The sequence below is a fragment of the Idiotropiscis lumnitzeri genome, chromosome 16 (genome assembly GCF_059441095.1).
Source record: "Idiotropiscis lumnitzeri isolate Australia: NSW breed Sydney's pygmy pipehorse chromosome 16, RoL_Ilum_1.0, whole genome shotgun sequence".
Lineage (NCBI taxonomy): Eukaryota > Metazoa > Chordata > Actinopteri > Syngnathiformes > Syngnathidae > Idiotropiscis > Idiotropiscis lumnitzeri.
In genome coordinates this window covers 10,748,722-10,776,126 of record NC_142406.1, presented here as the reverse complement: position 1 = coordinate 10,776,126, position 27,405 = coordinate 10,748,722, and the positions used below count along the sequence as shown (strand labels likewise).

General features: G+C 42.4%; 1 protein-coding gene across 5 annotated transcripts; it reads left to right on the top strand.

Moving 5' to 3' along the window:
- Positions 1 to 61: 61 nt before the first annotated feature.
- Positions 62 to 23,785, top strand: LOC148321388 (uncharacterized). 5 transcript variants are annotated; one of them, XR_015847007.1, is made up of 10 exons: positions 62 to 145; positions 10,418 to 10,531; positions 10,788 to 10,835; positions 15,977 to 16,062; positions 16,869 to 16,972; positions 17,105 to 17,139; positions 17,674 to 17,773; positions 20,268 to 20,458; positions 21,793 to 21,964; positions 23,608 to 23,785. XR_015847007.1 is itself a non-coding variant. In XM_088319385.1 (8 exons), exons 1-8 carry the CDS (start codon positions 123 to 125, stop codon positions 20,322 to 20,324), a joined length of 567 nt encoding a protein of 188 aa, XP_088175511.1. In that variant the 5' UTR covers positions 62 to 122; the 3' UTR covers positions 20,325 to 20,479. The 5 variants fall into 5 exon arrangements, 2 of the variants coding, with proteins under 2 accessions (XP_088175511.1, XP_088175512.1); XR_015847009.1 differs by lacking the exons at positions 62 to 145; positions 17,674 to 17,773 and adding an exon at positions 9,289 to 9,368; XR_015847008.1 differs by lacking the exons at positions 62 to 145; positions 17,674 to 17,773 and adding an exon at positions 9,663 to 10,077.
- The last annotated feature ends 3,620 nt before the right edge of the window (positions 23,786 to 27,405 follow it).

Below are 27,405 nucleotides of genomic sequence, written 5' to 3'. Positions count from 1 at the left end.
GTCCATCCTCCCATAAAAGGGCAAAAAACCGCCCAAAGAAGCATGATTAATGAGCGCAGTTCACCTGGACCTCGATCCACCTGCGAGATCCGGTCTCTTGGAGCTGTGGAGACCTGCTGACGATGCAGCAAAAACACGCAAAAGAGTAAGTTCTGCCGCTTTTTATTCTTGTCAAAGTGTTTTGAAATATTTCATGCATGTTTTATTGAATGCGGTTGACGTCGTCTTGCGTGCAAATCTTTGTGTTTTGTTTGTGCGAAAGAAATGCTGAAAAAATAATTTATTCCCTTTCAACTATCCGCCCGCGTTAACGTGTTTTTATGGCGTTGTTTAATTCGAATTGTGGTCTGATAATGGAACGCTGGTGTAGATTAAATAATATATTTTTAGAACGAAAAGAGGGAAAAAGCCACGAATTTACAAGAAGGATAATATGATACACGTGTTTGTTTTATATTTCCGATTCATATTTGTATGGAAATATGAAGACATTTGATAACGTATTTTTCCTTCATTTAATACCGAACGAATTATTTACGCCATATACTTTATTTGTTGTCACATTTTTTTTAAGTCAAAACACTCTCGGGAATATGTAGTTCATGTTTTTATTTAAAACTCAAACGTCTCTCGTTCGTTTCGTTGAAACATGGCGCACAATTATATTGCTCCGATTTCAGATTTTTAAAATAAATAAATAATAATGGTTATTTATAAAGTCTTGCAAATAAACGAACGTAGACCACGAGGTAATTAAAATAGCATTAAATACACGTTGAAGAAAAATTGGACGTTAGCATTCGTGATTTAAAAAAAAAAAATCTCCCTGAAACTATAGAAAGTTTCGGCCTCATTGAGTTCTCTCTTGAGCCCCGTTGAGACAAGTGAGTGAATTGGAAACGCAGCTGACCCCCCAAAAGAAAGTCTCGGGTCATCCCACGGTCATACTTCGAGTTTGTTGTCACAGCACACACACACACTCACCCCCACACACACGCACACACGCACACACACTCGGGCCCAAACAACAGACCACACTGGTCAAACAAGCACCTGAACAACAAGTCATAGTACACCTCAGAGGACCTGTTTGACCAAAACACCACAGCAGACTTGATGTGAGCTGTCCAATCCAGAAACATTCTTTTTCTTGCACTTCCACAACATGACTGATGTAGCCAATGGTTCCCATTAGGGTTCACGAATAAACACTTGGATGATGACAGATGACCCATTAAAGATTAAGCGGAGGACTGATTTAAGGTTGACTTGCCCTGTTTTTGATGGAAATGTCTTTAAGACTTTTCATTGATGTGGTTTGAACTCCAAGCAGACTTTTGGGAACATCAGACCAGAAAAGGAGTTTAAAAAAAAATACCCATATAATATTTAAGCATGGTGTAGATTAAAATTTATTCTTGGATAGAAATCCACCAGAAGACTTTAAAATGTAGAATTATTTATTTCACTCAAATTACAAATAAAATTGTAGTTTGTTAGATAAGCCTTGCAGCAATTATTTCTTTTTATTTGAATGTGTATACGCAGCAAAATTTACAAAGGTAGTAAAATTGATTTAAAGTTATCCATTTGCATCATCTAAAATATTTCTGAACATTTGACATTTATTTTTTTGCATTGCATGTTCATTAGTCTTTTTTTGTCACTCACCTTTTGATTTGCTACACGTGTACAATGTAACCCCCCCCCCCCAAAAAAAAGCCTTTTCAAACGATGGCAGGGAACGGCAGTGAACACAAAAACACAAATTGTTAAATTAATACCTCTTGGATATTAGGTACATTAGACGTACATGATAAAATTACTTTTTAAAAAAAATATTTTTTGCTTCTTCATATCTGTCTGCATATAGCTTCTCAGTCATCCATATATATATATATATATATATATATATATATATATATATATATATATATATATATATATATATATATATATTACAATAAGGTTATATTATATATGAGGAGTGGGGCACATCCACCTCACACTTCTAAGGTTGAGGGTTCCAATCTAGGTTCAGGCCTTCTTGTGTGGAGTATGTGGAGTATCCATGCATGAGTTTTCTCTGGTTACCTCCCACATTCCAAAAACTTCTTAAGTCTAAATCGTTTGCAGGTGCGAATGTGAAGGGTTGTTTGTCTATGTGTGCCCTGCGATTGGCTGGGGACCGATTCAGGGTGTACCCCCACCTCTTACCCAAAGTCAGTCGTGACCCGATTGTGGAGAAGCAGTACAGAAAAGCACCGGATGGATGTCGAGGCACGCAGGCATGAATGGGCGTGATGATTTGCACGCAGTCCACATTATTGCACCACATCAGAGGTGTCAAACTCCAAGCTTGAGGGGCCAGACCCAGACTGCCAAATATTTTTTTTGTGGGACTCAAAAGCAAATAAGTCATGTCGACTTCATGTTTCCTGCTAAATGCACTTGCTAATTTTTTTTAAAGTTATGAAAAGCCTACTAGAGCATCTGAAATTTACCTGGAGTTATTAAGATGCACTTAAAAGATTAAAAATATAGATCATTTAATTGTATCATATCACCATGAACTGTAATTGTAATAGGGGTGTGTAGACATTTTATAGCCATCCGTTGAAATACTTTTTTACAGGGAAACCGTTCATCAGGGAAAATATATGCACGATGTGGCCCAGATTAAAAATGTGTTTAACACCTTTGCACCATATGCTTAATTTGGAACTAAGCCTTAATTAATCACTATCATATGATGCAAATGGACCATGCAGGAATAAACATACTAGTCAAGGTCTCTGCAGTCATTCATGCTACACGTTCAACTCCACACACTCAACATCACCCTTGCCTACACACACCTACTCGCGATACACAACACGCGACATAAAAGTTTCTACTGTGAGTCCCCCAGTGAGGAAGCAGCAGCAGACCAAAAAAAAAAAAGACCAGACAGAAGTCAGTCATCAGAGTCGTCGAGGTATTGGCACATGTGTGCTCATTGACCACTCCCCTATTGTGATTGGCAGCCAAAATGAATTCCTCCATCGACAAACGTGCGTCTCCGTGTGCCGATAAAGACGGCCATTCGAGAGAGCCATTGACAGTATGATGGAGGGAGAGACGGGGAGAAGGTGATGACGAGGATGACATCATGTGACCACTGGCTTATTTGCTCTGCTGCATCTGCTGGGCACCTCGTATATATGTATATGTATATATATATATATATATATATATATATATATATATATATATATATATATATAAGCGTCACGGTATGCGAGAGGGAAACTAGCAGAGCGTTAGGTGTTAGAGGATAACTGGCTTGTCCACAACTCACCTTGTAGATCATCTCATGGGTTCTGGCTAAGCTCTTCTCCATGAAGCAGTCCTGCTCGTCCCGACGCGACCACACAAAGACATGTGAACGGAGAGGCCGCTTTATTATCAGGTTTGAAGCCCAAAGAGGCGAGAGGATGGGTAGAAGGCTGTGGCCTCCAGCTCCATCCATCACACACGTCCTGACCTTGGCTTGACCCAAGCGTGGCAGCCAATGAGGCGCCCTCTTCCCCCTCCAAACGCTCGCACACACTTATCGAGCCCCACATTCGCATAGAAGGGATCGGGTGACACCGAGTGGAGGCTGGGTGCGCTTTGTGTCGGCCGCCGCTACTTCGTTTCTTTGTTTTTACGTGACTAATGTGAGTAACAACACCTGACAAACAGGCTGTTCATCCTGTCTCCTCTCTTAGGCTCGTGGCCCCCCAGCAGCCTCCAAGGAAAAGCTTTGTCGGTCACAATGGAAAACAGTAGCACGGTCCTCCATCCATCTCCGTAGATTCCTATTGTGAGGAGACGACGTGTCATTTCGCGAGCAAAATCCTACAGAGACGGAGAGGCCATTCGACCAAAAAGTCGACATGGGCAGAGAACATAATGCTGAGAAATGAAGCACATGCTTTTGAAGGGCCACTAGGGGCCACTTTACCAGATTCGAAAATACGCTGTCCCCTCTTTTAGAATTCAAGGAAATAGCTTCATCTCCATATTTGGAGGAGTGACTTACGCCACATTTCTTATCGCAAACAGTTTTAACATTTCACCCAATAAATAATGAGTCACTTCCAGTGTGACGCAATGTTTTGGACACACCCATCACCGCCCGTCTCATTCAAGCATGGCCTTGCAGTTTAACCACTGCAAACAAACCAATGGGTGGCATTATTGTTGCTATGACAACCCCTCAAACAATCTAGGAGTAAAGTTTCCGTTTTGTTAGGGTGTGATAGTGGCTTGCTTCATTTGAAAAGGCTTTTGAGTTGAAGGGTCACGGTTGAAGTTGTCGGAGAGATGCCGTTCTGCTTCCCGGTTGCTGTTGATGCGCCTCCCCTCCTCAGTGTTAACGATTTATCGTGCGCAACACTTCAAATATCATCAAATCACACCGACGACATTATGCTTCCTCCCGTACGTTTTGCTTTTGGTTACTTTGCAAGTCTGTTAAACACACACAGCTGAACCATGGCCTCTACGTCGAAACTGCAACGCCAGCAGCACTCTTGTCAATAACACTCTGCAGCCTGAGCCAAGACTTTGATATGGACGACCTGAGGCTTTGTTCTCCTGACGGCTGAAGTAGCACGTGTTGCCACATCGCCTCCAGGCCATAATTGCTAACATATCACAAAGGCGAAAAAAAAAAAAAACAGTACGACATTGCCTTACTCCTCACACACACATCTAAACGCACAATGCCCAGGGCAGAAAAGAAGTTAAGATGAAATATCTTCATGTTGGAGAGTGTTTGGATTATGGCGTGATTGTCAGGATGTTTGAGCTCACCTGTGAGCCACCTGTCTGCTCCGCGCCCCGAAAGAGCAATGGCTCTCACGTGCTGACTGGAAACACAATCTGGGAGGGATCAGCCAGCAATTTGTGTGGTAACTGACACAAAATGGCACCGCTCAACCTTTTGATGGTCATTTACAAATGGTGACAAATGCGCTCACTTATCATCATTCACACATGAAAAGCTGCACTAGTATTAATGCAACATTTTATTTTTAACTTGTGATCCAAAACAAGAGTTCTTAAAAAAAAAAATAATGATCACTTTTGATTGACACTGACAGAATTAATTAAAATGTTCTTTTTTATTATCTTTGGTGTAATCTGAGCTGTTCCTAATATTTTTCCTCACAATTAGTTGCCAATCAGCGATATGATACCGGTAAGGACACACAATTGTAAAGCCATTGTGTATTCTAAAGCAGGTTGTGTTGAGATTGAAAGAGATGTTTCAGTGACAGGTGAGCGGCTCACTGGTGTAACTCTAAGCCTGTCGCTGGTACACGCCCTGAAGCGCATCCCACTGCGAGAGTGTGAGAAGCGCACTGAAAGTATGCACTGCGAGACTGACTGCCTTGTCCCCTCCAGGCATGGACCAGTCTAGATTTGCATCTCACAGAAGCGATCAGAGCAAATCCAGACAAATTGATGTGAAGTGGAGGCTTTCGAAAGCTTCATCTGTGTCAACAAACACTTCCTTATTCTGCAAGTAAAAAAAACAAAACCAAAACAACCCTATTTACACGTTAATGAGATCTTGATATCAATGACCTCTGATAAAAGTGTAAACGTGGGCACGCTTTTTTTTGTCTTCTGCAAATACTGTTCGGGAACAATGAATGCTTGCTTTCTGATAAAGACCGAATGATAAGACTGATAAACTCTTGTTATCGCTGTGGTTTACATAAAAGATTACTCCATTGGCTAAGTTTGGCATTGTTGCTGTTTTTTGGTGGTTGCCTGGCAACTGCTTGGACGCAAGACACAACATTGGTGTGTTCATTATGGGCTGGATTTGAAGAGTAAACAGTAAAGAGTACAAATAGAGGAGACCTTTTACAGACTACATGACTTTCAGCATGTGAAATTCAGCATCTAGATCTGAGGTGGGCAAACTACGGCCCGGGGGCCCCATGCGGCCTGTTAAACGTTTTAATCCGGCCCAATGAACTTGAAAAAATGCTCCTGGTCCGGCACCTCTGTCAAGTTTTCGAACCCATTCTGGCCCGTCAATCAAAAGGTTTACCCACTCCTGATCTAGTTTATAGCTTTAGCATAAAATAAATATTTCTCACCTGGCTGAATTTAAATATTCACAAAGCACAAGGAGCGCTCTAATTGTGCACATGGTATTTTTGCAGACGAGTGCATATATATATATATATATATATATATATATATTTTTTTTTTTTTATTTATTTATTTGTTTTCACTGCACGTGCTCACCTGCATGGAGCTGGACAGTCGCCCTCATCTTCACCACCTCCTCTCCCTCTCCAGTGGTTGTTATCGTTTCAGCTCCTTCGAGACTCCCCTAATGACAGCACTTGTCTATAATGTCGCCATCACGCCTCATGTACGTGTGTGTGTGTGGTGAGAGGAAGGTGGGGGTGGAGGTTGCGGGGAGGGTGGGGGAATTGTGCACATGTTTGCCCTGTAATGACAGCGGCTGTCTATAACAGCTCGTCCTGGCAGGGATCATTCGGTCCACCCTCTCTCCCACGTCCGTTGTCCGGTGTCACCAATGTCCGGATGGACGATGATGTGATCTTTAGTCCCCTCTGCGATCTATAGACTGGCATTTGGCTCAGGGAGCGTCCCCAGGCTCTGACATGCATGCTAAACTTGGAGCGCTTCTGCCGATATTCCCAACCCCCCGCGCCCCCCACCCCGCGCCTTGGCTCAGAAGCCTCCTCCAAGAAGAAGTTAACGCCAGACGCGGCAATATTGTGACATGCAGCGTTAGTTACGAAAGTGGCCGCTAGCCACTGAAGTTCACATTTCGCTGGAGGGAAGGATGGCCTCTATGTGGAGCTTGATCTCATTCAGTATGATGTTGTATAAAATATAATGCACAATGATAATATGCAGCTGACTGTGCAAAAGTATCGGCCATTGTTGTGAAGTGTATTTTACATTTTTTTCCCCTTCTAATGCCATATATTATGACCCACTGATGAGGACCACTTTGCACAGACTCAATACTGAGATAAGATTCGTCCTAATGTGACTCTCAAGTCCCAGTGCGGCTTGCTGTATTATCGTATTAGCATTCTTCGGTGCTCCGTGTTTTTTATCGCTAATGAAGGCTTAAATGCTCTTTGGCGTATGTGTTCTCAGTGGCGCGCGTGGTCCGCAGGGAGCGCCTGTGTCCTGTCCTGCATTGATGCCATCACGCTCTCATCTGGATGCGCGACAGCTCAGACCTTCTTTCATCCGCACGCAATCTCCCTTCCTTTATCGTCGTCGTCTCTCAATCTGCTTGTGCTCGACTGCAGTCCCCCGCCCCCCTCGCCCCGTCACCTTCCATTATTTCCCACTCATGTTTCTCTCTCTTCATTTTCTTTTGCAGGCCTTTTCGTAGTCTTGCCTGCTCTCTGGCTTTGGGTCAATACGGCATGTGTTGAGGATTCAGTGGTTGTACTTTGTAGATAAACACCCTGTTAGCAGGATTATCCCTGTTGTCCTAACAATGTAAACCCGGGATTAGGCCCCAATCTCCAGGGACGCAAGTACAAGTGTGTGTGTTGCTGTGTGTGAAGTGTTTCAGAGAAAGCCTGAGGTGCCATTGTTTCAGCACACGGACAACTACAAATCAGAAGAAAATACAAGGTTACATTCCAATTTAGCATATTGGCCAAGTTTTTTGTTGTTGTTGTTGTTGCAGCCTTACTTCTTGGTCTTATATAAAGCTCTCGTATCCGGTCCAATAAGACTGCGCAAGTGTCTGCCGACTTATTTAAGTTACAATATTTTTTCACGAGTTTAATAATGGACTTCAGGTGATTCAAGTCTGAGCTGCCAAGGAATGAAGGTGTGGAAGAGAGTGAAGAAGGACTTGGGTGAAGCTCTTTGGAGCCGACTGTGGTGGCGATTGAAAGGCCAAAGGTGAGCCCCCCTTCGTGATATCTCCTGTACCACAGGGGCAGTCACGACCGGGTCAGCGGAGGTTCAGGTGTCAGCGAGCGACGGCTGAATGACGAGACCAAGTGGGACCTCTCCCCGAAAACGCTGTCCCGCTTGGACCTTTTCATCCTTCCTTCCCTCCCTCTTGCTGTCGCTCTTCTGTGACCCGTCTCGCCCTCCCTTCAGACTTCTCTTTACTCTCGGTCGAACCACACAACTTCAACCTTGTCATCCGCTCATCCTTGCCTCCTTCCTCCCCCCTCCTCACCTTCTTCTTCACCCCGAAAACTAAACATTACCACAGGCTTTCACTCAGCGGGTTGGCCTGACTGGGGCAGCTCTCTGCATGTGGGGTTGCATGTCTTCAGTACACACACAGGCAAACACACACACATACATACATGCATATGCTGACACATTTTTGTAAATGTTTCATTAAATATTTTTCACGGGACACCACTGAAGAAATTACACTTTGCGAGAATGTACATTCATATTTGTAACAATGATATGTTTGCCCCTCAAAATAGTTTAACGTACAGCCATTACTGTCTGAAGAGGTGGCAACAAAAGTGAGTGCACCCCTAAGTGAAAATGTCCAAATTGGCCCCATTTTTTGCTCCCTGGTGTCTTGTGAGTTGTTAGTGCTACAAGGTCTCAGGTGTGAATGGAAAGCAGATGTGCAAATCAATCTGCGTTAATTTCAGTCAGTATTGACTTTAAATTGAACTTTAATTGAATCCCAATTGAAATAAGAAACATAAAGTGGGGATAGTAGGAGACGCATATTGGTCGTTTATTGTATGGGGCAATGACGTGACGTCATCTTTAGTTGATGTCTCCAATAAATTGGCTCATATACTGAAAATAGTTCAACCTGCTCCGGCCCATTCTGTCCACATGAGATGCTTAAATGAGCTCCTCGATGCGAGACCATATTTACTTCCGTAAACACCACACCACGTGACGTTTATTTATTTTTTTGGGCACGCGTCACCCGGCGTCGTGCTTTGCGCGCATGCGTGTCACATCACCAACCCGTTGCGTTCACATTAGAATTTGTTATGTAAATGAATAAAAAGATCGGTTTTTAACCAAAAATTAAGTAACACGTCCTGCAGTGTCAACGTAGCCCGAATGGCCCATTTCTGAGAATAAAACTGTTTACTGTTGCGGAGACTGAAAGGTGTAATACCAATGTTAACCACGCGACGGCAGACATCGCTCACTCGCACCTCCAACGCCCGAAGTGTGGCATTGAGAAAAAGAACACATGGCCGCCATCGCCTCGAGTGCGACGCTATGTAACGGTGATTATTTTGTTTCTTCCCACAACATTGACCATTCGTGTGAAGTGCGTTTGGATTCAGTCATTTTGTGTCTGCCAAAAATATGTATGTATTCCACGCTTAACAATGTCTCATACGCGAGTGGTGGCTTAATTGGACCGTTGTAATGGCGGCGAGTGGGATAGCGTCCAGAACAAACTTTACCGCTCTAAACTGTTCACTCAGATGTGCTAGCTAAACAGAAATCACAAAACTTAATGTAATGGCCCATTAATTAGTAGAAATGCTTTTTGTTGAAGACAAAGATAAGCAGCGTTTGTACGCAAATGACCCTTCCCTTGTGGAGGGCCATTAGAAATAAGGAAAAGATTTGGACATTTTTATTGAACTCTATGAGCACCTATGGAGCAACAACGTACATAGATTGTTACTGACTAGAGGGCAATTGTTGAGTCACTGTTATTGAATCTGTTAACATCCAAAGATATATTACGGCCATTTTGTGCCATACGAGACACTGCACGCTTTATTTATTGCAGCTTTAACGCCGATAGGACGCTTTCAAATCTACCCATGCAGCCAGTATATCAACGTGATGTAGCTATTTATGTCGTTAGATAGCGTTATAGTCTTACATATTGCTACTTCGGGGAATGCTTCAGCTGTCCACTCTATCATCCATGACTGTTTTCTAATTACGAAACCCAAGAATTAAAGCACGTGAGCCCTGTAAGGTTAAAATCTTTGTCATAGCAATGGACAGTTTGCAAGTTATTGACTCCACGGCTTGAAGATTAACCACAGCTGGTCACAGGTCAGTAAAATGGAGAAAATGCAGCTATTATTTGTCGCTGTAGCAACAGTGCTGAGCAGTGCAGTATGGCGTTGGATTAATAAGAGCATTTGCACACAATGATAAATAAATACGATTATTACGCACTGTCAAAACCCCAACTGTGTTTATATGAAATTCTCAGAATTTAAAACAATTTGATTTATTTTGCTATAATTGAGCAAATTTAATGAATATGCATCTTTTAAAAAATAACATATGCATTATAGCGTACAACGTAAGTTCAAATTAACTTATCCAATTATGCTAAAATGTTCTCACATTTGTTCCTAAAGTGTCATTTTCCTTCTTTGCCTTTCAGCTTTTTGCCACATTATGCAACCGTATCCTGCACATCTCATCACCCTCAAACTCCCTCGTCATGGCTGCAATACTGCTCGAGGACCCGAAGACAAGCACACAAATGCGCCTGCAGGTATGCATGCTCGCTCGCTGGCAGGTGCAGCCTTCTTTCTGCGCTGTGCCTTTTCATTATGCGCTGTGCCTTTTCATTAACTTGTCTCGTAAAATCAAAGTCTGTCAGCGAGAGTGACATGGAGAGAAAGAACATGGGAGGAAATGGAGTTTTCACAGATATGGCTGTGTTTTTGTAGCGGCATCGAAAATGGAACTTCCTTCTCCTGCCTGATAACATTGTTTCTGACTTTTTTTTATTGTTCTTGCTCCTGCAGTGTCTCCAGGCCTTTCATGGTCAGTACTTCTACAACACACAAATGCAGGTGAGGAAATGTTAGGTGATGTGTATTCTTTGCTGTCAACTCATCATAGTTAATGTCCACACACCTGCATTTAAAAAAAAACAAAAAACGATATGCCACGTTATTTGACATGTTCATTGCATTGATCAGTGGCGGCAAAAGTACTCGCACGCTGTTCTTATTGGAAGTAGAAGTATTAATACTTGTGTAAAAAGAGAAAAAAAGTATAAAACTGATTCAACTCCAGTACAGCAGCATTAGCACTGTAAACAAAAACACTAAATGTTATTGGTTTAGTTTTTTTTTTTTTTTTTTTTGGAAGCTTCCGTCCAAAAAAATAAAAAAATAAAAAAATGAAAGATGTGACAAATGTTCCTATTTTGAAAAATTAAGAAAGTGGTAACTGTTTTTAAATGTATGAAGTAAAAATAAGTCACCAGAAAAATAAATACTCAAGTAAATACTTAAAAAAAATTACAGATACAGTGGAAACATATTTTGGTCATTCCAATCACTTATGTTGTGACATGACTCATTAACAATATAATGACAAATCTGGAGAACACTAAGTGATCCAGCATCTTCAACTTTTGTTTCACTTTCTCTTCTTTTTCCCCTCTTGAGGATGCTTGTGTTGTTTTAAGTTTGCTCACTGTGGAAATGCCATCACTGTCTAGCTCATACACACACGTTGAGTCACATGTAAGGCGTCTGCCTCTTGACGGGGTGATCTGCCGGTCAATCGGCTGTATTGATTATTGGGACAGCAGAGGTTGGTGGAGCGGCAGCAGTAATTAGGGCTTTTTGGTGTGGATTAGCCGAAAGAAAAGGTCACCTGCTCAACATTGGTGGCAGGATCGCTGGCAGTGACAGGGAAGGGCGGAGGTGTGGATGCGCGCGTGGGTGTGTGTGTACCCCTGTTGTGCTTTGGCTGTTACTGACAAGATCACATAGAAGTAGTACACAACTTTGTGCAATCTGGTGTCATTTTAGCCGTTCCATCAGCCAGCAAGACCTTCTTTGCTTGTTTAGGCTCTAGAAGCGTCACTGACCTGCAATTACTAGCAAAATGTAATTGCTAATATTTTTTTCCATGAATTGTATTGCCATAGATGTGTATCTTGTTAATGTAGCACTCTATCCATCCATTTTCGATTCACGGTTGAGCTGGAGGTTTGATTCTGGGCGAGTGGGAGTGGATGTGTTCACCTTGGTCTAGTTGCCAGCCCATCTTGATCGCAACATCCAAAAGACAACCCCAAAAGTGTGCCCTAGTGTTTTTTTTAAAAGATGGCAGCTTAATTTGGTGTTGCCCCAGTGACATTTATAATAGCGCTACAAGTTCCCTCTCACCAGGCCTGCATTTTTACAGTGTGCAGGTCTGAGTGTATTTTGGGAGGTCACGACCCTCTTGAGCTGTGATTGCCACAAGCAGGACAGACGAGCCGCTGCAGGACATACGCTCGCTTTGTCAAAAAGAAGAATCAGAATTCCCTGCTCAGAAAGTAAGCGTCAGGGCAGGATTTTTAGAGGAAGATTGAACCTCGACTTTATCACATTATCACAATCATAGGAATGATTTAAGGGCAGCCAGTGTTCACTTCATTTTTCTTTCATTGACATATCTGGATCACATGCTGGTGACGGTTTGATTTCATTGAATCATTTTGAACATATTCTGGGTTCGCAAAGCTATAGCTATGTCCCATATAATATATGTTCACAGCATGTGGAACCAATTGTTTCCCAATAAAAAAAACAATAATGTGTATGATTAAGAAGGTGTCTGCTTATGTGCATTTATGGAGTGTCAGCTCCGGAGTAGGATCAGAGCGAGGCGGCGGCAGCAGCAGCTGTGTAACATTCAGGGCTCTCCAACTTCTAAGCTGCAGCACTCCTAGTGGCAGACATGCACGAGACACCATGCATGTCAGCAAAAAGAAACCAGACATGAGGAGACAAGTGCTGATTGAGGCAGCTCATATGCAAGTGTTGCTTTGCTTTGCGTTGCTTTGTGTGGCCCGTGACGCAAGTGTTTGTGTGCGAGGGAGGGCCCGCAAAGTTGCGTGACCTTTGCACGTCCTCTCTGTCACGTCATGTTCCCTCATGTGTGGAAGAGCGCCACTGGAGGGAATGATCTCTTGCGCTGTGTTTACATGTGTTTTGGATTTGTCCCTTCCTACATGTGAGACAACTTGCTTCCTGACTTTAAATGCCAGCGAAAATGGTGTGCCAGCAGAGGTTTTGAGCAAGTGTTGTGTGACAATAGCCGAGGGGGGAGCTGGAAACAAATGAGGGCTAAATAAACCAAGCGAAGTGTGTGTGTGTTAGTGGGGGTGTTCTTGCGCGTGTGTGTGTGTGTATATAATTATTATAATTATTTGCTTTCCCTTGAAATGCATTGAGGTCTACTAAAATATACTGTCTACTAAAAATCTTAATGTTTATTTGTTGAAAGGGGAACACATTTCCTGACATGTAGGCTATCAGTAAAAAGCACAGATCTTTCCTCCAAAATAATCAGCGTGACATATAGTGATAAATGAAAAACCTGCACATGAAATTGCATTCACCAGCTGTCAAGGGGTGTTTAGCCAATAAGAATTAACCGTCATTCTTCAACCGAGCACTAAAATGTAATTCATGCTAAATATCCTCTAACTATGTTTAAAATCAGCACGCGAGGTGATAACGTCATTGGATGTTTGGTCGTTCAGTAAACATGACGTCATTAAATTTTAAAAGCTTGCGATTAAAAAAAAAGAAAAGAAAAAAAGAACCTGAACTTGTCTTTTTCTTTTCCAAAACGGTCATTATGATTTCAGAGCAATTCAATAAATACGATCTGTGGGGGAAAAAAATCATATGTTTCTGGCCGCTATCTTGCGGCTCTAATTGGATTTATAAGAAGCCACTGCAGCTTTGTGGAAAAAAAATAAAACAAAAAAACTTTAAAACAATAAATCCACATTGACACCTTGTAAGTGACATCTCTCTCGGTTTGGTTGTTTTTCCAATTGAGAAGGCTGAGTTTTTCCACAGATTATATTTATCACGTACTTCCCAATCGTAATGAATTGTCAACCAGTCAAGCTTTGCAGACATCACCACAATTTTGAAGCCAACTGTGGTGCATTATGGCACTTTAGAACCACGATAAAATTAGACCTAATTCTTTTCTACAAATGAATCTAAATACATATTTAACACGATGCATGATCGAGAGCGTAAGTTAGCGACAGCAAAGACAAAAAAATCATGCTCGAGCTGCGTTAGCTTGCGTTATAGAGTTCACCCGAGGGTCAAAAGTGTCACCATATACATCACAGCTGTAGCAGAACGGCACACACAGTTGCCATAGTGATCAGCCATTCCCCCCCCCACTGTGCTAAGCCAAACAGTAGTGTTCGCTCAGATACGACAAAGGACAAAACCGAATTGTGTGCTCTGGCCTAATGTGCGCCTTGTGCGTGGAAAGTGTTTATTTGGCCAGGTGCATCTGCTTTACTTGCAGCGGAGTCGCTGAAGGCGTTTGCAGTGACTATCTGTGCTCTCAGCTGCATGTATATGTCAGGAAACCTAACAATGAGGCACTGCCCGGCATGATAAAACAGGCAAAATGATCAGTGTCACAAGCTCCACTGAACATAATCAGGCTGTGCTAGATGAGCCCACGGATTCGCGACTGCGAGTCGTCCGATTTATAAAATGCACGCGGCGGGCGTTTCATCACCGGCGAAACAAAGCCGCCCTGCCCGTCCCACGTGTTCCTGCATCGCCATGGAAAAGCCTGTTTCCTTGGCAACCAAACTGGCTCTCTTTTGTCACAGGAATGAGGAGGAGGAGGAGGAGGACAGACACTCCACACTGACCTCCATCTGACCTCTATGCAGACATATTGCTTTCTGCTTTACTGGAGGGTGCTTTATGATTATGATGGCTTGTTCTTCTATCTGAGCTGAAAAATTCCCTTCCCAACTATTATATTTTGATTTGATGTGGACAAGCCGTAATGGACACGAACAATGTTTTGGTCACAAAACATACAGACACAACAGAGCGGGTCCAATAGATGGACATCCATTATGTCCCTCTACTGCCCCTAGTGGTGACGTGTGCAGACACTGAAGGTGAAACAAGGAGAGAAGGTACTGCGACCTGTTTGAGCATTTTTTTTGACTAGTACATTCTGGCCTCTCTCGTAAGACAATTCATCACACTAATAGAACAACTGGGTTGTATTAACTTTTAAGAACTTCATTATACCAATGAGGAAAACATGTGAACAAGTTGAGAATTGCATGCCACTGGTAACATAAATTTTGATTAGTACATACATTTCTACTAGTTAACATTTAGCACATAACTGGCAGTACTAGTAAAGCGCAGATGTTAACTACTGCACAGTTTTGCCTCACTAGTAAAGTCCAATGTTTCTATTGTGTGCCCTAGGTGTGCTATTGGTGATCACTAATATAATTTAATAGTGGAAGGCAGTAGTGAAACAACTAATAAGACTATTAATCTACTAGTGCAACCTAATATTTCTACTAGTGCTCTTAGTTGCCTTATTAGTGTGGACTTAGCAGAAATATCAATGCAAGCTTTTTTTTTCTCTTATGCTCTCCTGGTCGAGTATGCAATTTGTCCTCACTAGTAAGAATGCATATTCAGTCTTACTGGTAATGTTTTTTCCATGACTTCCATTCACTGCTATATGACATTACTGCATGCGAATCAAATGAGTTGTGTACACTAGTAGAACAACTAAAGGTTACTAGTGAGATGAAACTGTGCAGTCGTGATATCTGTTTACTACTAGTACTACTAGTACACAGTTTTATCTTACTAGAAAAATGCGTGTTCTACTAGTGCACCCTGTGCACTGCTGTGTCTTACTGGTGAGGGTGCTAGTATTTAGACCTCAAGCTGAATATCAAGTACATCAAATAGATGCTTAAGCAGCTTGCCACAGAGAAGAAAGCCTGAGCAAAACTCAAGACAAAAGCTTGTTAATGCTGGTGCATGCCAAAGAGACAAAAACGTGCTAAGACACAACTCCAGCCCTAATGTTAATCTAGTGTTTCCCTAATGGCTTTAATGACATGGAGAACACATTGCCGGCACCCAGTTCAATGTGAAACCGTTGTTGCCTCCCAAAGGACTCAGCACGCACTGCACGTGAACTCGCCGTTGCTAGAAGCTCACATGGTGGGTGTCATCGCAGGCTGGACGTGGCTCGAAACAGGTACAAGTCCCGCATGTGTAAATCTGTGTACTAGATGTATGTAACAGTGTGTACCGTGTAGCTCAAATCCAACAAATGTCATATTTGGGTAGTTATAAAAAAAAAAAAAAGAAACGTTGCGAGACCTCAGTATTGCAAGTGCACTGTAAAAGAAACAAAAAACAATTCCGGGGGTTAAAACAGCATTTTATCTATTATTAAATTAAGGTGTTTAAAATTGATTGAGGTTGACTTAAGAATTGTTACTTTAAACACTTACTAAATGTTTTATGATTAATATAACTATTTAGTTTTCTCTTATTTCCTCGTTTGGGCAAATGGATTTTGACCAGCTTGCGGTAAATGAGTAGAATAGCTATCAGCAGCACACCGACCTTTGTCAAGGCCGTCCAATTCTAATTTGGAATAAAACCAAATGATAGACCATTGATACCCACCATATGCCGACATTTTGCAATTCAAGATAGGGAAATGCCCTTTTTCAATTAATTTTAAAACCCAAATTTGCACCCAAATATAATAGCAGCTTCCTTGTGCCCCACTCCATAAATATTTCATGAAAACAGTTATTAGTAATCCTACTAAACAACAAATCTTAAAAGATTGTCCATGGCATGCTCTTCAATTTCCTCATTCTGGGCCTTAAAACTTTGTATCGCTCACTCACCCATTGGATTCATTTTATTCTCATCAGCGTTATCTGTTCCCTTTCTCACCTTCTTCACTCACTTGTCATCTGGCCATCATCTTCATCGGGACTCGCGCCGATGATATCGGGTTGCTGCTGGCTCCGCGGCGCTGGAAAGTGCTGCTAATGGGCTTTCAAATACTTTATTGTGGACATTTCCTGTCAAGAGGGGAGATTGGATCACCGTTGACTACGCAAGATGGGTACAGAATAAAACATTCAGTAAGCGGACATACTGGAAAGACAGTTGATTTATTTATTTTTTTATTTTAGTAAAGATGATCATTTTAGTCATGTTGGAGCCTGGTATTTGTGGCACTGTAATTCTCCTTTCCTCATTCTCTTTTTGCACAGGAGGGAGGACAACACTGCCTCTGCTGGCTGAAAAAGTAAGTGCAATAACGCCGCCTGGCAGATGAATGATGTCAAGCAGACATATTTATATTCATTTAGGATGGAGGAGGAGGCGAAGCCATCTGTAACGGATGTGATGGGAATATGTGTGTGTTTGTGTGTGTACCCCACATGCGTGTTTGAGCATGTGTTCCAAGGTATCCGTCGTTTGTGATGAATTAATCGCGCTTTTGTGCGTGTTGATGCCGTGTTTGTGCATTTGCCGAGTGTGTGTGTGTATGCGTGTGTGTGTGCGCGCGAGCGAGGTCATTCTTCGGTCACTTGTTCAGGCTGTGTGATGAATGAAGAGGAGAGCTGTCTGAAAAGCCAGAGAGATTCGGGAGAAACACGGTTAAAAAATGGTTTTGTGTTGTGCCACAGCCTGAGGGAACCCCCAAAAAGGTCGATGTCAAGACTAGCCAAGTTATAAACCAACAAAATATTAAAATTAGCAGTCTAGTGGTTGTTATGGTGGCCCCCCTTCCCCCCTTTTTTTTCACTGATCCAAAAATGTATTTCTTTGCTTACAGAAGTAGAGTGGAAGCGGTTGTGTTTAGCTTGGCTGACATAAACCGGCGGGGTCAAATGCATGTGACTCAACCAGGAAGTATCAGGCGGTGTAGACAGGAAGTAAGTGGTCCAAACAGGAAGGAGCAGGCTACTGAAAGGTGGCTTCATTCACAGCCAACGGTGTCGATGAGGGGGTTGAAAAATACCGTATAATATAAATCCTAAGCTTAAGATTTGCTGCCACACAAGTGAAGTGAAAAAAAAAACATTGAACATTTATGGTAGTGATGCCCTCATGGGTGGGCAAAGAGACCCACCACTACCGATAACATTGTCAAGCTCACAAATACTAAATGAAAATGCTCGCAAGGAGCTGCTGTTGACCACAGCTCACGCCCAGATGCTTGCACGCAGACCAACCAACCTCAGATTCTGTTGTCACTTATTTGACCACACCCCTTAAAGGCATTCAACCAATATATTATTACTACTGTGTATGCCAATTAGACAATAAAACCAGTTTATTTCTTTACGTTCTCTTTTGTTTTATCCAATACAAAGCTATTTTTCTTTACATAAATACATGAATATAATAGTAAATGTTAATATAATAGTTTTGGGGATTTTTATTAGTGTTTGTAGCGCTCAGCTTTTCTTTTAAATATATTTTTTCATTTTATTATTTTAATCGTAAACGTTTGTTTTATACACATGCAAACAAATAAATACAACACAAGTCTACTGAGGGCCTATATGTAAAAATATTTCCTGCTTATTTTATAAAATGAAATAAAATTGGAAATAGAAGCTAAAATCCCAAATATGCTCTGTATATTGCAGAAATGTATAGTGTGAAGGCTCGATGGGAGTCTGACGGACATGATTGCACGTGTGAGGAAATGCGTTTGGCACATTGCGGTCAGGCACAAGTGCATTGTGGGATCAATGTCCTCACCTCGTCCTAAATTATTCATCCTGTCAGCTGGCCTGCCCGCCATCTTCCCTGGAAAGCGCTGACCAAGAGCTTCATCCTCACAACCCCAACCATCCCTACGGATCCCCCTCTTCATCCCTCCTCCCCCTCCTCAGCCATCACTTCCTGCTCTCTCTCCCCCTCGTTATCTCCACCGTGATTCGCTCTTTTACGACCTCACCCCTCTCGTGTCTCCCGTACTTGTCTCTGCTTTTCATCCGTCTTCTGCTCGCATTATTCACAGTCTTCCTCATTAGACCTCGACTCCCACAGATTCACTTTCTAATTCTTCCCCTCCATCTAGTCTCGCCCAATCACTGCCCACTGGGGTGCTGCTGACTAAGATTATAACACAATGGCTTTGTATGATGTTTGTGTTTGTGGTTGTGAGGCCTTGGAAGACAGCCACAGTGATCTCCCAGAGGCTGCGCATGTGTCTATTCATCCTCATGCTTATGTGTATGCATGCGTGCACATGATCAACTCTGAGAGCTCCTGTGTGTGTGAGATTCGGTAATTGTGACATGCCTCATACATCATGGCTAGAGCCAGTTTGATTACAAGCACAGGGGCCTGGTGATTAATTGTTGGATTCGGCTTCCTCGCCCGAGTTGTGACACTTGGTCACAGAGCATCTGTACTGACACCCCCTGCACAACCTTACAGACTACACGCACACACACACACACCTATATACCCCCTGCCTCCCCCCTCAAAAGCACCCCAACACTTTCTCTCCTCTCCTGCTGTCGAATACTCACTCTGCCTTTCCCTTTGTTTCCTCACCCTTACCTTGCAGAGCAAATTAAGCCCCTCCGCCCATTGTAAAAGTTCTCTTCACCTTTGCAGCCCCCATCCCTCATTCTTTCCTAACCTTTCCTTTTCAAGCCGTCTGGGCAGCCCACAGCTTCTTATTAAATAGATCCTCACAGTTTTGACCTTCTCACCTTTAGCTTTACTTCCCAGAAAGGTAAAGCGACCCTTCCCATTATGTCCTACAACTTTACGCCTAATTGTCCGGCCCATCCATCCAACCATTTTGTGCCATTGAGTGGCTCTACCAGTGGACTTTGTCCAATACTTTGAGTTGATTATGAACGAGAAAAAAAATGTTCAAATTACTATACAGTACTGTTTGTTGCAGCTATAAATGGTTGCATCCTTCAAAATAAATCAATTTTCTGAACCACAGTAAGGAAGGAGTTTGTGTGAGAATGTCTTGACATTGTACAGTGAAAACCCCTTTTTAAATAGGGGGATACAGTCCAGTGGCACATGCTGTAAGTGATTTTATCATCGTACCCCTCTCACACACTTTGAACATATTTACACTTAAGTAAATATGTACTTAAGTATTCCTTGCAACCCTTTCTCTGGCTCGCACAGTTCTCCGCATAAGAAGTCAAGTGTGCTTGCTTCAAGTATAGCCTGTAGCTTGGGTTGAGTCTCAGCTTTGTGCTGTGTATTTAACTTGGAACGATGCAACATCCATCCATCCATTTGTTAGTGTTCATCCTGGGCGGATATGGTTTTGTGTGCAGAGAAAAACCATGGATGAAATTCGCCGCATATTTTCATATGGTTGTTGTTGACAAATATTTTGTTACAGCTCTTGTATTGCATTGTCATTCCAACGTCCAGGTGTACCTCACAGTGTTTTCAATCCTGAGAGGACTCCAGATTGGTCTTCCCAGATAGATGAGCTCCAGCTGACTCCAGGCCAGCACAGTGGTGCAAGCTGAGAAGTGCAGGTGTCACATTGTCATGGTTGTCACTAACCCAATTACACCTGGATCACAGGGGACACGCCCTCAGCCCCCCCCGTAAACAACGTGAGTGCAGCACACACACACTCACACGCAAAATATGAGTGAGAGAACATTAAAGCAAAAAAAAACAAACAGATGGCTTCTCACAGCCACTCTTCTTTTTCTTCGTCTTGCTTCTCCAAGAGTGTGTATGTGTGTGTGCTCTAATAGCGTTTAATGCCCAGACTAATGGTTTCAGTAGGGAATCCTTGTGTGGCGTTTGAGTACAGGCCTGGGCTGAGGGCTGGCAGGCAATCCCTCATCCTGATACCACATGGAGCTCAGAGCCAGGGGAGCGTCCAACTCCTATGCTTGCTTTCCCACTGATTCGCTCACTCCATTTCTGACTGACTCTCATCCCCCACGTGTCTTTATCACACTGCAGTAGTCTTCTTATCTTACTTTTGCCCGTCAAGTCTGTCCATGTGTTGAAGCCAGAAGAGTGGCCTAAATGGAAAAAGAGAAAAATCTGTCAATGAACGCGTTTAGTTTATTTTCTGTTATAGATCCAATCCTAGAGCTGCATTAAATTATCTGCAACCTTGTAGAAAAAAAAAGTTTCTTTTTCAGGTTGTTTGCAACAGTGTTGAACTGCATCACGTTGGGAGCTGTTTATAAAATTGTGGTTGAAAATGCAATACGTTTTTTTTCAGAGGCCATTTGCAATAATAGGAAAATGTTTCATTGTGAATACCATTGGACTTTGCTCCCTATAATTGCAATAATAAATCCAGTTAAGAGTATTATTAAATTTACTGAGTCCCAATCAAAATGGATCATTATTTTTGTAAGAGCACATTTTGCATAAAACCCTCAAGACTGTGCAAGGCTCGCCTACCTAATTCTATGGCTAGTATGCATCATTAGTATCATCATTAAAACCAAAGTCTGACAAGTCATTTGAATACTTCAAGTTATATAAATATGTGGCAGCTGGGATAATATTTTTTTGAGCTTCTATAATGAACAATATGCTTTGTATGACTGTTATGTCACAAGAGAGGATCTCTTGGAATGATCCCGTGGAGCTCATCACCACTGCACTCGACCCTCTCATTTTATCTCGCTTCATTGTAGGTGTGTCCCTAATGTTGTGGCTGGCCGATGAGTCACACCTGGTTGCACAAAGCAAAACCTATCCCTCCACAAATTGGTCCCAGGCACACGAAAGGCACTTTACTAGATTTTATGAGGCATCACCCACTGGTATCATCTCACTAACATTTCTCTGTCACCTCACATTTCCGCTGCTCGTGTCTGAGAACAGTCTCTTTGGGCCTGAGTGGCGTCGGACCATGCTAACCAGCATGACGCCATCGGAAGCTAATAAATCATCCGTGGGCTTTTTTTTCCCTCAGATTTATTTGGACTGTAATGAAGATGCGATGGGCTCCGGGCTGTACCCGGCGGCGACGGGGTGACACTGATGAATGGCTGAAGGTGCGCTCACTGCAGTCAGGCAGGAGAAGGACGACTGTCAGCCCGCTGCACTGCACTGCTGTGTGTATCTATGTGTGTGTATCCCATAAGGTAGGCATATAAATTTCATTATTATTATTGCATTAGTACAAAACCCCCCCCCCACTGTTCACCTTTAGGTTTTTAATCAGTTCTGTTATAGCGAATTGGGTATAATTCTATTACTTGAGTACTTTGTAGGTCAAGGGATAATCTGGTCATGTCTAACTACAGTTTGGCGATTTGACAGCCTCAGTAGTGGAAGAGTTTGTGATCATGTGGCACAGCAGTAGCTCATTTTGCTTTAAATACATACCTTTTAATATTATACAGAAGTACATTTGAGTGTATGCTTCAGAACTTTTCGTAAAGGAATCATATCAGTGCTACTTAAGTAGTGAAGTCTCACCAGTAACTCTACTTTTACCAGTCTTATTTACACAAGTACTTCAACATTAGTACAGAGTCTGAGTACTTTTACCGCCTCTGTTAAAAGTGGTTACACAGCACAACTGTCTGTGAAAATTCACCTTAAAAATATAGTACTGATTAAATGCAGCATTCTGCGAGGGCTTCCGCAGGTTATTACCTGGGCAGGGTTTTGATAGCGTGCTCATCACAGTCCTTCACAAGACAAGGACACATTGAGCGAGCCAACTCGATGGCTCACACCCCGAAGCTTCCAGTCATCTTGTCAATCAATGAATCCATACGTGGCACAGTGTGGCGCAGCACTTTTTGAAGAGCATGCTCACACACATGCTGGCGTTCTCAAGTTTTCTGCTGTAACTTTCAAGCGCTCGCACAGCGTAAGATACATACTGTATATCTTATGTGCATTTTGATTGAATTGATACGAGTACAATTACTAACACATTTTCTGATGGTCCTCATTAACTATGACGTTGAACTGTAAACTGAGACACCTCTAAGAATTGTCGCCTTTATGGCTGGCAAACACAGTAAAGACAGATCACACACTAGTCCTTTCCGTGAGTCTGGTACCATCCTTGCCCTTCCATCTTCATCACTCCCTCTCACACACTTTGTTACACTCCTTCACTCTACCTCTCTGCCTCCTTCCTACTCTCTTCCGAAACTGTCTGTCACTTACCTACTACACAAATCTTTATCACATTCCCTTAAACAGTTGTCTTGCCCTTTCTTTTCTGGTTTCTAGTTAACATGTCTATGCAGTTTCACTGGCGGATATCTCCTGTGGGTGTTCATTTGTCTTTTTATGGGTGACAAAAGCACAGCATACATGTGTGCCACCACTGTTGGTTAATTAGAGCTCCAAGCCCCCCCCCCCTTCTCTCCTAACAAAATTGGGGGTAAATAAAGAGTCTGTGGATTTGGGCGTGTTTGAGAGTTGCTTCTAATTAAGCCCCAGTGAGCTGATTTAGCCAATTAGCTAAAGGCTCAACGTTGGGCACCAAAACATTCCGTCCTCTGTGGAACACGGGAAGTTACAGTGTTCCCACTTGTCCCTGGCAACCGGCTCATTTCCTCAAGCATTAATCACCAGCGTTACAACTGTCATGATTGTGACAGAAACAGAAGAGGTGGGTGATAGGGTGACACTGTAGCCTTTAAATGAAAATATATCCACATAATGGACTGATGAACTGTCGATTACTGTTTGGTTCGAGCTTGACAGACAGGTGCAGGGGCTGCTGACAAATGAATTGCCCACATGTGACTTTTTCTTTCAGCACTTTTCAGGAGGAGGATTTGAACCCACACCTCAATTTGAAGAGCAGAAGTCCCAAATCACAAGAACGGATTGCTCCTTAGACAGCTCGGCCATCCCGACATGTATGTATTTTCGATATGTTTCTGCGTTGACTTATTTTCGGGTAACTTACAGCTTCCTAAATTCGGTCCCAAGTCAGAAGTTGGATTTGAACCCACACCTCCAATCGCAAAGAATGTAAGAATGACTTTTATCAAATTCTGATGCCTCCTTCATGCTGTTTTCTCTCATATCACTAGTAACTGCACCTCCAACCAATCTGATCCACGTTCATTTCCGCCGGGCTTTGCTCACTTAAGATCTTCTTATCCATCATGGAATAGTGTGACAGCCTGCATTAGAGATGGGAAAGTAGAGTGTGAGATTGAGGAAAAAGATATTTGAGTTTGCATGTTTGTCTTTGTAGGAGGATACGTGTGATGCGGCGACATGGCCAGATGCCTTCAAATGATGTTTAAGAGAGAAAAAGGAGGGCGTGATGAAAAAAAAAAAAAATACGACTTAGCGCTTTTGACTGTTCCCATCTTTGACAGATGTGTCAGCGCAGGAGACAGAATCGAGCCCGCACGGTAATTTGACTAGTTCCCTTTTCTCCTCACCATTTGACAGCCAGCCGACAGAGCGGTGAATATTCAACACGTCTTTTCCTCCGGTCCACAGACGCGCACACAATTATAGAAACACATGCGTGAGCACACCCAGAGCTGTGAAAGTCTCCATTTTGCATCTTCGACCTTAGAGGATTGTGACAGTTGAGACGTCACAGGCTCGGGCAGCTGTTTATTCTTCTGACTTTTAAGGCTCTCTCTTCTCTCTCAGTATCGTGGCGTTATTAGATGGGACACCAATATCACACTTGGGTAGAAAACATACCAGGAGAACTGACACTTCCTTTCTGTCTCGGGATACTTCTTTTGCAAATTCACAAATGACCCCTAAAAGCAATACAATTATCTAGAGAGAAAACGCAATCCCAATTATTGCCATGTCACGTGTCAGCAACCACTTGTTGGTAGTCAAAATATATTGGGCTCGATCGTCACACACTCGCAGCTCGACAAAGAATTAGGAAGTTTGTTTGGAGCCACAAGACATCTGCACTGCGTTACATAAAATATCATTTGACTCAATTAGACTGTGTATGTACTCAATGTTGATATTATTGATGCCATTTTGAACACGACTCATCTCAGCTGACTTGACGCGAAAGGAGGACTGGACTACACCCTGAACTGGTCCCCATCTGGTCGCAGGACACACCTGAGACGAACAACCAACACTGAGCAGGAACTGGTCTCAACGCTTCCCACACACACGCAAGCCAGGCGAGTGGACCGCTCCTCCATCTGTGACCTCTAATATTGTTGATCATTTTTCAAATGAATTTGGCAAGGGTAGACTATGTAGGACTTGATGTCGGTCTACTGAATTTAACAAAAAATAAATGAAACTGAACTGAAGTAAAATAAGTGAACTGAACTAAAATTTACTGAACTGAGCGGAAATAAATTTTTGTTAAAAGCCTTTCAGAGAAAACACTGACACTCTGATCAGGCTAGTCTAGACATGTCAACATTGCATCACTAGTTTCAAAACCAATTATGGTATTACAATTTTTTCATTTTTAATTATTTTTCCAAAAACAAAAAAAAAGTACACTAAAGGCAAGAAAATGTATTTTCTTTTTTATTATATTTCTTGACCACACATCCTAAGAAAAGTTTTATTCGGTGTAATTTCATGCTGTTTTCTTGTTAGTTGAATCCCTTCCCGCATTCAAAGCCTCAACAAGACACAGACACACCGTGAGATGATTTCTCCAAATATGACAATGCTTAATCTCTGTCGCAGCTCGTCTTTGGTCGCGAAACGTTTCATCTCTGCGCCTGTCTCGCCATGAGATCTTTGACTACTGTTTTTGAGCTACGATGGCTGATTGTTCCCACTCTTTGCACAAGATGAAGCGTATTCTGTCTCAGAATCTCAAATCAAACTCAAAATAGCCAGCATAGTCATGACTGTCCGCCATCCTTTTCAGCATGTTTCAGCATGTGTCCTTTGTGTGTTTGTGTGTGTGAGGATCTTATTTTGCCACTTACTTCCACAAGATGAACGAGGGACGTTTTCGTCCCATCTCGCGCGCTCTCATCCTTCCTCCCAGGCCGCTTTTCTCTCCATTGCATTTGGAAAAGCCTGACCCAGTATTACAGTGACATTATGGGGCCACTTACCACCTTGCTAAAATAAACCTGTGAAGGAGGAGCGTGACAGAACGAGGTTACGGAACGCCGTCGTGCAAATTAATCAAACAAATAAACGTGCGTGAGTGTGGATTCCTGTCCTGAGTGTTTGTCTGCACTCAGTGACATCACACACGCCACCACATAGAAAATGTTAGTGGGCAGACAGCTTTAAATCCATTCCAGATATCTGTTTGAAATCATTTTCCCTTCTTTTTAAGGGCTCTCTTGGGAAAATAAACTCATTGTACTTTCCCCCTCAAAGTTACTGCCTTGGCGCTAAACATTAAGTAACACACGTTTGTCTTGGAAAAGGTACAAACAGTTTTTTGGGTTTCCAATAATAAAGCAGATCTATTAATCCTTTCTGAACCCATTCTCTGTGGCTTTGGAGGAAATGAGGTTACTTTTACCCAAAGATAGATTTTGTATTTTGCCCCAGCAGATTGGATTTGGACGGCATGAAGAGCTGCAACTGGTCGCCATTTTGGGCAATTTTCTTGCGCACTTAAGTTGACGTTAATTAAATGTCACTGTCTTTGAAAATGTTAGTCATACAGTTAGTTTTATTTTCAACCATAGATATACTGATAACTGATTGTTGGTAGCATGGATTGGTATTCTCCCGTTTTGGATCAAAATTTGTACTTAATGTGTCGGGTCAACTCCTCAACCCAATGCACTGCATGTTTTAAGAGGAGTCTACTTGGCAGGACAAGAATTGATTCCAACGTGGTGCCACACTGAAGGCATTCAACTCTCGAAACAGCTGCGGTCCTCTGTCTGACAATCTCAATCCCTCAGATTAGATGCAGTGTCTACGGCACTTTGCTCTTAAAGTGAGCGTGTCACTTTAATGAGCAAAACTTTGTTTCCTTTGCTTAGTTTACATTTGTTTCATGGAAGCATCACGGTCATCTACCCGTTAGTTGTTCGCCATGGTGACTGCCAAGCAGCCAATTCCACATGCAGGGAACATCTTGATTAAGCCTGACGATGACAGCGCGAGTACTGATGTGGACGGCTCTTCATTGATCCGTAATGAAGGCTCAAGACGAATGGATGGCAATGAAATTTGAGGACGTTTGATGATTGAAATAATGAATGTAGGCATTCTGGAATCCACGTTATTTATTCACCCGCTCTTTTATGTGTTTGCATCTTCAAATTAAAGGTTGCACTCAGGTGTGCTGCTGTTCAAGTCTGTCTGAGCCTGCAAAAGAGTGACTCTTTGAGAAAATAAAAACCTCACAGCACTCTTCTTTTTTTTTTTCCAGGGCTGGCTCACACACATCTTTAATATGAAAGATTTACAATCTTCATGGGGAGTTACCGTAAGTCTATGATCCTCTTCCCATATATGACTTGCACTGAGTGTGAGAAAATAGATTTTGTCTTTTCCATCTGCTGCCTGCTGTGTGGAACCTTTCCTGGACACGCTGTCAGCACCATGAGCCTTTCCAGGGAAAACAAGCAACACTTTAGAATCTTCACCCTCAAGCGCTGGCACAGTCTTC